Source organism: Triturus cristatus, chromosome 9 (genome assembly GCF_964204655.1).
Source record: "Triturus cristatus chromosome 9, aTriCri1.1, whole genome shotgun sequence".
Lineage (NCBI taxonomy): Eukaryota > Metazoa > Chordata > Amphibia > Caudata > Salamandridae > Triturus > Triturus cristatus.
This window is the reverse complement of record NC_140592.1, coordinates 779202957-779217610: the sequence shown is the minus strand read 5'-3', so window position 1 is coordinate 779217610 and position 14654 is coordinate 779202957. Positions and strand designations below refer to the sequence as shown.

Genomic DNA, 14654 nt, shown 5'->3' with positions numbered 1-14654 from the left:
GGCACAAGGGCCTCCGGAAATGTTTGCAGGGACATATGGCCAGGAAGTATTACCACATGAGAAAAGCCATCCGGCAGGTAGTAACATCGTGCGATAATGACTGGGGGTAACTACCAAACTATTGCAAGTCATATTGTTCTGAACTGAAACACAGGTGGTCGGTGTCCTTTGAAAGCACAAAGTCCGTTCATGAGCTGTAAATGAAGTGGCGCCTTTTAGTTTTAGGCGTAGACATTCAGAGATCGCACTAGGATTACACGTAAGAAAGAAGCATAAATCACCTTGTGTGATATTATAGGTAACTATTTGGGACTGGATGGGGGGTGGCTCGTTCGGCAGTTCAGTGCATAAGGGGCAATATACATGGGTAGCAAAATCACCCAGGAGAACATTGGGACGAGCCTTTGAAACATTAAAAATGTGAATTAGGGTTTCCAATGAGGCAGGGACAGCAACCAGACAGGTCGCCAGAATATCATGTACAGATCTCATCGGTGTCAAACAGAAGTGAGGGGCATCAGTCACCCTCTTGGCTAACGATGTCCAAAAGTTCGATGATGAATCCCACGCAGCGAAGGAACGCAACACTCGGGTTCTCAGTTCATCCCGGGTTGACGGGATCCCTCCTCTCTCGTCGTACCAGCCCAAAAGGAGTCCAGTACCGACACATCCTGCAGCAACAGTCCAAAGAATGATCTAAAAGAGAATCAAATACAGGCATTAATCATTCTCGTAAATAACATTTGTCAGCCGGGACCGCCTCCCAGCTATCTTTCCCTGGTCTCATAACCAAAATGGTATTGTCCTGACCGGTGGCAATAACCTCTGCTTGTTCAGGGGGATTCTTAGGCGACTGCACCCAAACCCTAGCCCCAGGCTTATCCGTAGAGCCAAAACCTTTCTGGCCTCGTACAGTTAGCAAAGTTGGGGCAGTGCCTTTCATTAATGAACCACTGAAAACAGGCATAATGAGTAATTGAGCCACTCGGTCAGTGCGGTGTATCAGTAAGTCAACCTCACTGCTATTCAGCAGGAGCACCTTAATCTCTCCCTGATAATCGCTGTCAATTACTCCTCCAAGCACCTGAATGCCTTTTACAGCCAGCCCCGATCTAGGGGCGATTAATCCGAAATTCCCAGGTGGTATATGAATACCAACACCGGTAGCAATGATGACCCGATCCTTACCTTTTAAAACGGTGTCATCCATGGCATGCAAGTCTAAACCTGCCGATCCTGGGGTCGCTCTACATGGAGCCAAAGCTCCGGGAGTAATCTCCCAGTACATCACAGTCTCTCTGATTTCATTGGGCTTAGCATCAACATTCGGAGGAAACAAACGCATAAGTGGGGATTCAGCATTTAGAAAAGGACGGTTATTCAAAATCAATAACGCTTGAGGCAAAAAGTCTCGCCAATTCTTATACTTGTCATTTGTTAACTTACGCAGCTGGTCCTTTAGCAGGCCATTCAATCTCTCCACCAGGCCCGAGGCCTGTGGATAGTAGGGTATATGGAATATCCATTCAATATTGTTTTCCGCACAGAATTCCTGTACCAATCTTCCACGAAAATGGGATGCATTATCAGATTGAATTTGGAATGGCATACCATAATACATCATAATCAATTCTAATGTTTTAATGGTATTCAATTGGGTAGCTTGCTTACAGGGAAGGGCTACCAGCAGGCCACTGTATGTATTAACAATAGTGCAAACATATTGACAATTCCTACTCATAGGAAGTGGACCAATGTAATCAATCTGCCAAATTTGAGCGGGCAGTTTTCCGCGATGTAAATGACCTTTAACAATTTGGGGCACTTTACGCTGTCTGATATGCTGACAAACGGGACAGTGTAAGATAACATTTTTAATTAAATCTAGGGGAATATAAATTCCTCGATCAGCAGCCCACCTGCTAGTGGCCTTCTCTCCAAAATGTCCTGCCTTCTGGTGTGCCCATTTCGCCAATCCCGCAATGTCAGAATCTTGCCTGTCCACCACTGCCTCAGCAATTTTAGATTTCTCATCTGCAATGTTATGAAAAAATTTGTCAAGAGAATCTATCGGGGTGTGAGCATCCACATGGAAGATTGTGACAGTACTCTGTGGGAGCATCTCCCAAATCTCTTGCCATAACTCTTTTCCCCACAATTCTTTGGAATGTAACTTCCAATTATGGGAATGCCAAGTCGGTAACCAAACAGCCAGTCCATTGACAGTAGACCAAGAATCAGTGAAAATATGACATGTACCAGGTAACTCTTGTTTCAAAACTTGATAAACAGCGTAAAGCTCGGCAAATTGGCTGCTTTTACCTTCACCAGTTGTGCTCAGCAATTTCTGTGTGACCGGATTATAGGACACCGCCTTCCAGTGCCGTGTCGTCCCTATAAACCTCGCTGAACCATCCGTGAACCAAACATGGTTTCTGTCCGCTGCAGACAAATCATCAAAAGGCTTACCCCACTTGACAGGAGACTCCTGTGCTAAAGGTACGGAACATTCACTCTCAGTCTCAGTTGACGGCGCTCGCGCCACCTGCTCATGTAAAGAAGCAACTCCTTTCGGGCCCACACGTGCCCTGTCTTGTATATACCATTTCCATTTAATCACACTCGCCTCTTGAGCATGTCCAATTCGGTGAGTTTTCGGCGAACTCAGAACCCACTGCATGATAGGAATTTCAGGACGCAAAACTATATCATGTCCCAAAGTCAATTGCTCGGTATCCACCAGAGCCCAATAACAAGCAAGTAACTGTTTCTCAAAGGGTGTATAACGCTCACCAGCATCAGGTAACTTTTTGGTCCAAAAACCTAACGGTACTCTACTCCTGCCTTGTTTCTGCCACAAACTCCAATTTGCATAAGGGCCCTGTACAGACACATTCAAATCCACGTCACCATCACGTACAGGCCATAAATCCAGAGCATGTTGAATTGCTTCTTTTGCCAAACTAAATGCATCTTGCTGTGGTTTATCCCATTCAAATGCATTCTTTTTACGCGTGACCCGGTACAAGGGGGCCAATATTTGACTCAAATGAGGAATATGCTGGCGCCAAAAACCAAACAGGCCAATGAAGCTCTGGGCTTCTTTCCTATTCCTCGGAACTGCAAAATCAAGAATCTTCTGTTTAACCTGAGGGATCACTTCACGATGCCCTTCATGCCAATTAATACCCAAAAATTTTACAGCCTGGGACGGACCTTGCAATTTATCTGGGTTGATTTCCCAACCTTTCCCACGCAGGCACTCAATGATCCTATCCAATTGGGTCTGAACTTCCTCCTGTGTGTCGCCTTGGATCAAAACATCATCAATATAATGACATATCTGAATTTGGGAATGAACCGGTACCTCAGCCAAATGCTCTGCCACCAGCCGGTGACATATTGTAGGACTATGCACATAGCCCTGAGGAAGACTCCTAAACGTCATCTGACGCCCGTTCCACGTAAAACTGAACTGTTCCTGACACTCAGGGGCAATTGGAATAGAGAAGAAAGCATTAGCAATATCAATGGACGCATACCATGTACCTGGATGCTTTTGGATTCTTTCAATTAGGGTAATAACATCCGGTACTGCAACAGTCAAAGAGGGCGTATGTTTGTTTAATTCTCGATAATCAACAGTCATGCGCCAAGAATTATCACTCTTACGTACAGGCCAAACAGGATTATTCCATGCAGAAGTAACCGGGGTTATAACACCTGCATCCACCAACTCCTGAATAGTGGTACTAATCTCCTCATGGCCACCTGGAATACGATACTGCTTCTGACAAACCACTTTTGTCGCCTGGGGAACTTGTATGGGGGGCATTCTTAAACGACCAACCTGTATAGGCCTGGACGATATATAATGCGTGGTTCCAAATTGGTAACACCCATCATCTAGATGCAACGTCATTCCTTTCAAAATATCAATTCCAATTATGAATTCTAAGAGTGGCACCACTAGTACAGAATATTCTTTTCTAGGGATTCTACCTATTCTCATTTCAAGCAAAGTTTGAACTGCAGGGGTTTCTTTTCCACTTAATCCGGTAATAGTAAAAGGCTGACCTGTAAACTTCTTTGATGTTCCATGAATAAGAGTGGCCTCCGCTCCTGTATCTACCAATGCTCGGGCCCTTTGGATATTACGATGTCTCCAATAAATATCAATATCTACATAGGGTCTATTATCTCTGTGAGCCCATCTGTGTACCGGAGCTTGACCTATTTCCTAGTCATTCTTACTGCATTCTGTGTACCAAGACAAATCAGGATAAAGACTCTCACGTTTCTTAGGTATCGGTACCTCCTGTTCATATCCATTCCCCGTACGGAACAGATTCGAGTCTTCAGCATTGTACTGCGGGTTACGATCGACCAAACTATGACGATCCTCTCTCCTCCTCAACTCAGGGGATTGATCCCTATCATCTCTACGTCTGCTGTAAACATAATCATTTCTCCCCCTTTCTCTTTCCCCCTCTCTCTCCCTGTCTCTCTCTCGACGGGGGGACACATCACGTACATAACGTCGATCATCACGACGAACAGAGCGCCCACGGCGGTCGTCATCATCGCTACCGTCAGAACCACCACGATCACACTCAGTGGTCCGAACACGCCGGGCACCCTCCTTCCGATCCAAGCCACGTTTGCGAAACAACTCCCACAAACGAGCGGTAGTCTCACCGTCAATGTCCTCCCTACGCACACCATCAGCCAGAAGACCAGAAAAGATATCACGTCTAGTAAGTTTATTTTCACCAGGAGTACGAGTGTCAGGCCGGGACTGACGTTCAGGTTTAAACCACTCACCCAACTCACCGAGCTGGCGTACCGACTCCAGTACCGTAGATAACACATTACCAGTCTGATTAATCAATAAAGTCATCATGACCTGCTTGTAGGCAACAGGGGAAGACCGAATAATGCGATTCCGCACAGAAGATGTCAACAAACCATCAAGCAACCTGTCAGCAGTACCCAGAAAAATTGCCGTTTTCATCACCTCCTCTTTGAGACGTTGTGCAGCGTCGCGCAAAGTATACCACGGTTTGTCATTCAGAGGCCAATCAGACTCAGTAGGATACTTTTGATTACAACCCTCAGTCGCCAATTGAAGTAAAGAAATTTGACCACCACCATTATAGTTACGAAAATGATCCTGTACAGTAGAATCCGAACTCAAGGAACAAAACTTCAAACAATCGCCATTATCTAACATAATGCCCGCAGCGCCCAGTTCATAAAGGCGCACCATCCATGTGAGCAAGGTCTCACCAGCTCGCTGCCGAAATCGCTGCAAAATATCACTAATTTCCTGTTGAGTAAAGTCCTCTAAAGAGTCCAAAGAAATACCCTGCGGAGCAGCAGGAGACTGCTGCAACTTCCGACGAAAAACTGGATGCGCAGAGACCGCGGGAAGAGCATCACAAGGAGCCCGATCAGTACTCGTAGAGGGATAATCAGTGTAAGAGGTATCGATCCCACCCGAAGAACGAGCGTAATCACGGGGTGTACCATCAGAGATGCGAGAAGCAGACTTACAATCATGACGGAAACGAGAAGACTCGCGCTTGGCAGACTCCTCACCCGAGGAACAAGAATCACTCGAGTTCCAGATATTACCATCCCATTCATCAGGATTCCAATCCAGTCCGGCTTTCGCCACGACCAGACGCACCTTTCGCGTCGAAACCCGACCGCGCCTGTTCTTGTATTTGTAACGAGCAATTCGCACAGCCGCCCTTTCGGCAATAGTTTGGTAAGTCTCCAGCTTATCAGCAAGCAACTTATTTTGACACCGCAACAAAGTATGAGAATTCTGAATCTCAACAAAGTGCGCTTCCACATCTTTAAGAGAGATCTGTAATTTCAATAATCTCTCATGTAGAATCCGATACGCAGACAGAACAATCCAACCTCTGCGCCCCAAAATGGGAATCTCCTCACCCTTCGATACGGGTGCCTTCTGCAAACAAGTAATCACATTAGCTGGCTCCGCCAGCTCCAAAGAAGAATTCCAATTCTCACTCAAACCAGTAGAATCAGCCCACTCACGGGCCAAGGCTTCATAAGGCGTTGAATCCCATCCGGGAATATCAACGGGCAACTTAAAAGTAGACTTAGATCTTCTAGAAAACATCGTGGAAAAGAAAAAGAAGAAAAAGAAGAAAGAAGAAAAATAAAAACTATACACACAAGTATACAAAAATAAAATGCAAACAAAACCACGCACGCGCCGAAAGCAAACACAAGACAATCACAACACACACAGGTTTCGTAAACGGTTCGTGACGCCAAATGTTCTGCTTGGGTTTTTGGATCAGATAGAACCCGCTCAACAGAGCCTCTCTAACCCAGCCAGAACGTTACCCCCTCCCTAGGGCCTATTCACACCTAAGAAACCACATATATACATACCACCTAAGGACAGGGAATTCCTACTCATATATATATTCACTGAAAAAACCATAGGTTTCACACATGTTATAGTTAGTGGAAATTTTACTGATAAAAAACCAATGAAATTGCCCCGTTATAGTTAGCGCAGGCAACTATAACTCACGCGACCACAATCCTCTGCTGATGCTAATACTGTATTTAGACACTTATTTGCCCATGTCTTCTTCCATACATTTTTAGCTATACATATATTACAAATATTTTTTTTTCATAAAGACACATATGTCATCAGCAGAGGATTGCGGTCGCGTGAGTTATAGTTGCCTGCGCTAACTATAACGGGGCAATTTCATTGGTTTTTTATCAGTAAAATTTCCACTAACTATAACATGTGTGAAACCTATGGTTTTTTCAGTGAATTTGCAAGGTTTTTTAAATGCTAATTCCTAACTATAACGTGTGTGAAACCTATGGTTTTTTCAGTGAATTAGTACGGTTTTTTAAATGCTAAGTTTTTTTCCCTTATAATAAGCCCTGTACATTTGGTGGCCTACGGCCACCAAAAGCACAGGGGGTGGGGTAAGTGTGGATAGTGTTTTTTTCCATTGTAATAAGCCCAGCACATTTGGTGGCCTTCGGCCACCAAAAGCACAGGGGGTGGGGTAAGTGTGGATAGTGTTTTTTTTATTTTTATTTTTTTACCGTACGCTTACCGTAAGCGTACGGTAAGCGTACCCCGCGAAATTGCCGAAAAAAAAATAAAACCGTTTTTGCACTTGGGGGATGTTTGGGGACTCCCTCAACATGACTATGTGGGAGGGAGTTGTCAAAACAGCCCCTTTACATGTTTTTGGGCTTCCGATTTTAAAAATCTCTCTCAGTGCGAGAGACAAAATGGCGGCCGCCGCTTCCTGGTTTCGGCCGATTCGAATGTTTACTAAGATCTAAGAGCCAATCAGAATCGCGCTCGCGCACGCCGCCGTACGCTTACCGTAAGCGTACGGTAAGCGTACCGTAAGCTGGCTCAAATATATATATTGATTTAAAGGCTATTTTCTCAGAATCTACTGAACAGATTTACACCAAACCTACAAAAGGCACTTCCTTGACCTAGGGACTACCTCTCTGCCAAATTTTGAGTAATTCTGTTCAGCCATTCGGGCTGTAGCTCGTTCTAAAGGTCCTATGGAAAAATGCATGGGAAAAACGCGTTTTGGGACCCCCCTTTTATCTCAGCCCCCGCTTGATGAATCCCCCCGAGACTTTCAGGGTAGGAGCGGAGCGTAGCGCCCCACCTATTTTGAGAAATTCGCGAGGATTCGTCGACCGGCGCCAAAGTTATTCAAAATAGAATGTTGAGGTTTTCCTATGGAAACGTGGTCCTAACTATAACTACCTACTGGCTATCGCCAGTAGGTAATATATATATATATATATATATATATATATATATATATATATCAAGACCTCTTATAATACAAGTGGCGGCCTCGCGGTCCCAAATGGACCCAGGACTTCCTACCCAGACGGCAGCCTCAGCCTCGCGGTCCCAAACGGACCCAGGACTTCCTGCCCAGACGGCAGCCTCAGCCTCGCGGTCCCAAACGGACCCAGGACTTCCTGCCCAGACGGCAGCCTTAGCCTCGCGGTCCCAAACGGACCCAGGACTTCCTACCCAGACGGCAGCCTCAGCCTCGCGGTCCCAAACGGACCCAGGACTTCCTACCCAGACGGCAGCCTCAGCCTCGCGGTCCCAAACGGACCCAGGACTTCCTGCCCAGACGGCAGCCTTAGCCTCGCGGTCCCAAACGGACCCAGGACTTCCTGCCCAGACGGCAGCCTTAGCACAAGTTCATCCTATAATTACCACGACATACAACAAGGGAACCAGTGTTACTATGTATCGGATCACACAAAGACTGCTAGTTGAGCACAACCTGTTCCCCTGTTCGAGGGGCTCCTTTCTCCCTTATTCAGCTACCACTTACCTGATCAGGATTAACATCTGTTCATATCAAGTCACAGCTGACTAGAAGAATAGGCTACCCTCTTATACAAGAACACGCAGCACATGTTGATTCACTACAAACTGGATACTTTATTTAGTCACTACATACACGCTCACAACACATAATACATATCACATATGACCTGCAAAGAAAAGTGATAGATTAAGTTGTACACTCTAATAATAAAGGGGTTGACATCACCTTGGTCGTATGTAGCCTGCACTCAATGGTCATCTAGGTTCCTTTCTCGTCTGTGCCTCGGCTTCGCCTGGAAGTCACACCTTCGCAGTCACGGATCTACTCCCTTTTCCTTCTCCGAGTCACTGGGACCTCTTCCTCATCGGCTACTCTCTTTTCTTTGGCTATTCTGTTAGAAGAATATCTATCTCTCGGTTTTTCTCCACCTTCAGGTTTGTCATCTGTCTTCCCTGGAATAAGTAGTAGCTTTACTGCTTAACGGCCAGATGCCGCCTATGGACTAAAAAGCAAGTGCCAGTATCTGCCTCAAACTTTCACTAATATAGAGGTGCATTTTCTCATGGAAAATTCCAGCCCGTAACCTGCCGCCCACCAAATTCTTGTACCTCCCCGTACCAAGGACACGTTCCCAGCCGGCCGGCCTGATGTAGTGTCTTCGGCATGAAGAAAAATACAATCCTTCGATAAGGGCCGGCCTGAACCGGTTCTCTCCAAGCGAATAACACCTCATAACTAAAACATCACCCTCGACCTAGAAACTTTCCAAGCTGCCGGAGCGAAAAGAAAGATGGAGTCTCTCCCGTTTAAGGCCTACCAGGCCTGGATTCAGCACGACTCCATGAAATACCCTCACTATAGAACAGATTACCCCTAATACTAACGGATCTATCCTCTAGGATATATGTGCAAACCCTAATCTATGGGGAAGAATACAGGATCATGTCGAAGTGCCTAATAAATAGGCTCTATACACTACTCTAACCCTTAGACTTGGATGGAAAGAGACTGAAGTCACATTAGTTCCCCTTAATCACAAGAGAGCCGGGAAAATCGAGCAGTACATCCACCTACTGAAAAACGTGAACCATAAAAGTAAACATTATTGGGTAACTCCTGGACCTTCTTTCCCCTTGTGCGAATAGCAAATCTTCCTCCGGGAAGTCTTTAGACTGCAAGTTGCAAGGGAAAGCAGACTTAGTCCTCAATCCTTTAATAAGGACACATAATTCATGGTAACTGCTGTCACTACTGTATTGAGACACCTTATGGATGGAACCTTAACAAAAATACAATAAAAAAAAATAATAACAAAAACAAGAAAACCATTTTTTTTTAAAAACAAAATGGAGACAAAAAAAAAAAAAAAGGAGACATAATTCATCCAACAATCTTCACCAGACCTTCTTTTCTTCTGAGGTTCCAGCAACGCGCTAAAGGTGGTGGGAGCACCAGTGTATAATGCTGCGGTGATTAATGCAGTTCCCTAAACTTGGAATAATGATTTTCCTACAAAATCCCACCCATCCTTTTTTCAAATCTTCCTAGGCTTTATGGAACAATCGATCTCTTAAAGAGATCTTTCCCTCCTTCAAGGGTGATGAAACAGGTTTCCTTTTCCCTGCCAGCCCTTTCGTCATCAGTGAGAACCACACCCCTTCTAATCACCCTTCTACTATCTCGCTATGGAGTAAGGTCCCTTGATGTTTTTGGGTTCCTATGGCTTCAAAACCATCCTTGGAGTTGCTCTACTTTCACATCCAGAAGCCAACGGGAAAGGAGGATGCTCTGTGTGTGGGCTTGCTTTAGACAATCAACCCCTTCCTGTTGCAAATATTTTCCCTTTCCTTATATCTGTCACCATTTATCTTGACTCGGTGCTTTCACACAGAGGTGGCTGGAAAAGCAGAGACCTCATTGTTTATTGGAGCTTCTAATCGGTGGGTCATTTACACTTTTGGAATCTCATGCTATGGTTGGGGAAAGTGTGACAAAAAAACTGTTGCCTGCAAGAAGCCAGCCAAGCAGCAACATCTGAGATTGTATGTTGGTCTGCAATAGCCAGCAAGTTGACAATATTTTCAAAAGTCAAATATGTGAAATATGTAATAAAAATCTAGGTTCACCCATCATTTTTTCCCCCAGTAATAGTGAAATTCAGAAAGACTAGACTTCAAGGTTCTTTCATGCCACTTCCTGAAAAGTTGCTTTTTGAGTAGTTCATGCTGCAGTTTCAGTTTCTGAACATGCAAATAGGCACAGCTTACATGTTTTAAATCTGAGCTGTCTGCGGCTATGCGCTACAAAGCGTTGTTACAGCTGAAAGGGCTAATGGATTAATTTAACTCTAGAACCTGGCCTGCAGAGTACCATCGTTTCTTTTCAGTCCATAAACTTGGGTTTGGGACCGACACATAGGTGGCGAACACCTTGCTGTGGCCACAATGAGGTGTATTACTTGTACACTGCTTTCGCAATTTGGGAGCACTTACAGGAGATGCACAAAAAAGTCACCTATGGCGATTAAGCTACTGAAAACGGTAACCATTTTTTTTTAGGAAAATGCACATGCAGTGAGAGCGGTCTAACAGCATCTAACTGTGCAGCGGTTTAAATGCCAGCAGCCCAATACACGTCATGTAAAACTACGTATTTTACTACATGCTGTGATCCTAATTTCTTTCCACAATTCTTGCAAAATCGTTTTTTTCCCTTTTTTGGAAAATGTTATGTCAAGTAGCCCATAATGCATTCAACAGAGATATAAAGCATTGAATGCAGTACTCTAAAGATTTGTGTCACACACAAATATTTGGTCAACTGTGAGTCAATATGTTCCACACATTTACAGTCTGCTACTCTAGCCAGCTTCTGTTACTAGAATTCAACAAGTGAATTGCTTCTTCTGTAATTGTGCAGCATTTAGACTCGCATTTGTCCTGTTCCATGACACATATATACTTAAAAAATAAATAAAATGCGTACTTAATGTTTCATCTAAACAAAATATTGCCATTTACTGAAGGAAGCAGGAAGTAGACTAGGGGCTTAATCTGCACTTACAAAACGCACATGTTTATTGATATGTCCTGACCTGCAGTGAGACAAGTACTGCTATCCGTCCTGTTTGTATCCTGATGATCCTTCAGAGGTTGATTTGCATCAACATTTCTCCCAAATAAAATATCAGATTTCACAAATCTTTCACCTGTAAAATGAAGTAGAAAAAAACCTTAAACCACAGCACTGTGCATACATTTTCCGAGATCAATTTCAAATTTTGCATGTGCCTGAAGAAGCCCTTACCACTCACCAGTATCTCATCACATTTCTTTTGCCCACACCCCACAACTCTCAAACAAGCATTGGCAAATGCAATAGGTTTCACCTATGTGAGTGTTATGACTGTTTTTTTGAGAAAGGAAATATATTATGCAGTATCTGGTAGTTATATCAAGCGGTCGTGTACCTTTGAGTGATGTTGACGCTATATAAAACTGAGCCTGAAATAAAATTGTGAAAATTAGGGTTAAATGCGTAGGCCTTTAGTTACCTGTGTACTTGTATGAAGTAACTGGTGGTAACATAAAGTGCTCCAGTACCTTCGGTGATGTTGGCACTAAATAAAACTGACCGCAAAATAAAATAGTGAACAGCAGGTATGAATGCGGAAGCAATTTGAGGGTGTAGGGGATCTATGCAATGGTGTCAATGAATGTGTCTACTGTGTTCTGTTTCAGCAAGGCAAATTCTAAGTAGATTTAGAAAAGTGTGTGCAATAAAAATCGTTCAGTAGAAGTTACTTTTTAGTAGCTGTTATGGCATACTGAAAGTGTGTTGGATGTGTGATGTGAAGACTGTCTATTGTACACTAGTTTCGGGGTCCTGGATTTAGGTGATGTCTGTAGCACAGCCATAGTCGATTGTAAAGCAAATCATAGGTGTCTGAATCACTGGCTGGTAGGTATTTGTATGTTTTTGTATGTGTATGAGTGAGTGTGAGTGATATCTTCTGTTTCACAATGTCACAAATTGAACTACCATGGGAGATTATTATGTTCTATATCATTGCAAACAACTACTCGCATGTTGGAAAGTGTACAAGGCCAGGATTAAAGACACAGCCAGTGGCTGTTCAAGTTGCTGGACAAGTAGAAACCAGCTAACACCAATAGGCAGAAACAGTTTTAGCTTGAGAAAACCAGATTTATCCACTGTCTGGTATATAAAGGGGATTGGACTGCGAAACAAAGTTGTGGATTCCATCGCACCACATTGAGAAGATCTTAGGCACTGGCCAAGAAATCAAAAGAAAAGCAGTGTGTCAATATGTGTCCTTGCAGGCAGGTCAGGATAGGGTAGATTTGTTTTTTGGGCGAGGCCTTATATAACTTAGTGTTTTCAACGGCAAACATAAACAAGGTTAAAAAACATCTTAGTGAGGTAATAAGGTGTAACTCAAACTATGGTGTTCCCAAGAAAACCTAAACACAGCTTCTCTATGTCAGATGTGGTGCCATTTTCGACCAGTCACTTTTTGATGCAGTGCTTCAGTTCCCTGTGCTCAACAACTGATAGCACTTAAAGGATGACATTATATAAATGTTCACCAGTAAAATTTCAGAGTGTGCAATCTTATGTATTTTAAGTACATACTCACCAGTCTGGGTATCTCAGTAACCACATTGTCACCAGTCTCCCTTCTACCACTGAGCTTTTTTATTATCCTCTCGCCAGATGTCACCATCTTGGTTTTGTATGAAATTGGATACACTGGGTCAGGGTTATGTCCTCTCCCCACAGGAAGTGGTTATATAGGGGGTATAGTCCAGCCCGAACTGCCAGGCCAGGTCCTTCCTGAACCAGAAACAAGCATCCTAGGACCAGTTTTGGGGTTTCACCACTCATCAGCCAGGATAGCTTGAATCTGGTGACGTAGCTAGCTTGGCTGACGAGGGCTTTTTGCCCAAAACCGGTCCCAGGATCCTTGTTTCCGGTCCAGTGAAGACATGGCTTGGCAGTTCGGGCTGGACTATTCCCATGAGGCACAGGGTCAAGATTGATTTGCATATAGCTGTGTCTGAACTGGGAGGCAAAGTGAGCTAAAGAACCATGATGGATTCAACCCATATTTGTGACTGGGGGTGAGTGTCTGATAAGTTTTCATCTCCTTGTGTTTGCTTTGGAGCGAGCACGGGACCCACGTCTGAGCATACCCTTCCCACTTAGGTTGACAATTGCAAAAAAAAACAGATAATGGACAGAATGCTGAATCAATCGAACATTCACTCCCAGTCAAAGATCTGGGTTAAATCCATCGTTTTTTTGCATGTGATGCCATTCCAGTTTAGACCCAGCCATATGCAAATCAGTCTTGAGGAACAAGGTCAAGACTGATTTGTATATGACTGGGTTTGAAATGGGGTGGCATGGTGAGCAAAAGAACAATAGATTTAACACAGATCTCTCGACTGGGGGTGAATGTATGATTCATTCCATCCATCATTTGTTGGTGTAACACTTTTCGCCCATAAGTGGGATGGTTATGCCCAGATATGGGTCCCTTGCTCACTGTGCCACTGGATTCAAGCTAGCCTGGCTGATATGGGGTAATAGCCCGAAACCGGTTCCAGGATGCTTGTTTCCAGTCCAGGGAGGACCTGGCTTGGCAGTTTGGCCTGGACTCATCCCATGAGGAACAGGGTCAAGACTGATTTGCTTCTGGCTGGGTTTGAACTGGGGTTGCATGGTGAGCAGAAGAACAATGGATTTAACCCACATCTCTTGAGTAGGGGTGAATGTATGATTCATTCAGCATTCTGTCCATCATTTGTTTTCATACCTGTTAGATCTGGGGGTCTCTAGTTGGCAGAGGTAGGTACCACTGTCCAAATAGTGACCCTTACTTTTAGTCAGGGTAAGGGGGATACACTCTTTAGATAACCCCTGCTCACTCCCTTGGTAGCTTGGCACGAGCAGACAGGCTTATCAAAGGCAATGTGTAAAGTATTTGTACCAACACTCACAGTAACACAGTGAAAACACCACAAATGGACTCCACACCGGTGTAGATAAATAGAGTACTTTTATATAAACTACACAAGACCAAAACGACAAAAATCCAACATACACAGTTCAAGAATATGGTTTCAAAAAGAGTTCTTAGCTTAGCGACAAAATCATTCACCTTAGCGTCAATTTTAGCCAACAGTACCTGGTGATGCGATAAACGTTTTTAGCGGCGCTCAGGCGTCG

At 44.1% G+C, this 14654-nt stretch overlaps 1 protein-coding gene across 2 annotated transcripts in view; it reads right to left on the bottom strand.

Moving 5' to 3' along the window:
- LOC146798836 (uncharacterized) overlaps window positions 1-14654 on the bottom strand; it is a 304215-nt gene that overhangs the window by 116200 nt on the left and 173361 nt on the right. For both annotated transcript variants that reach the window (XM_085626154.1, XM_085626155.1), the window contains one exon: window positions 11494-11607. In XM_085626154.1, coding sequence (XP_085482280.1) covers window positions 11494-11607 — 114 coding nt within the window. The remainder of the gene's footprint in view (window positions 1-11493; window positions 11608-14654) is intronic.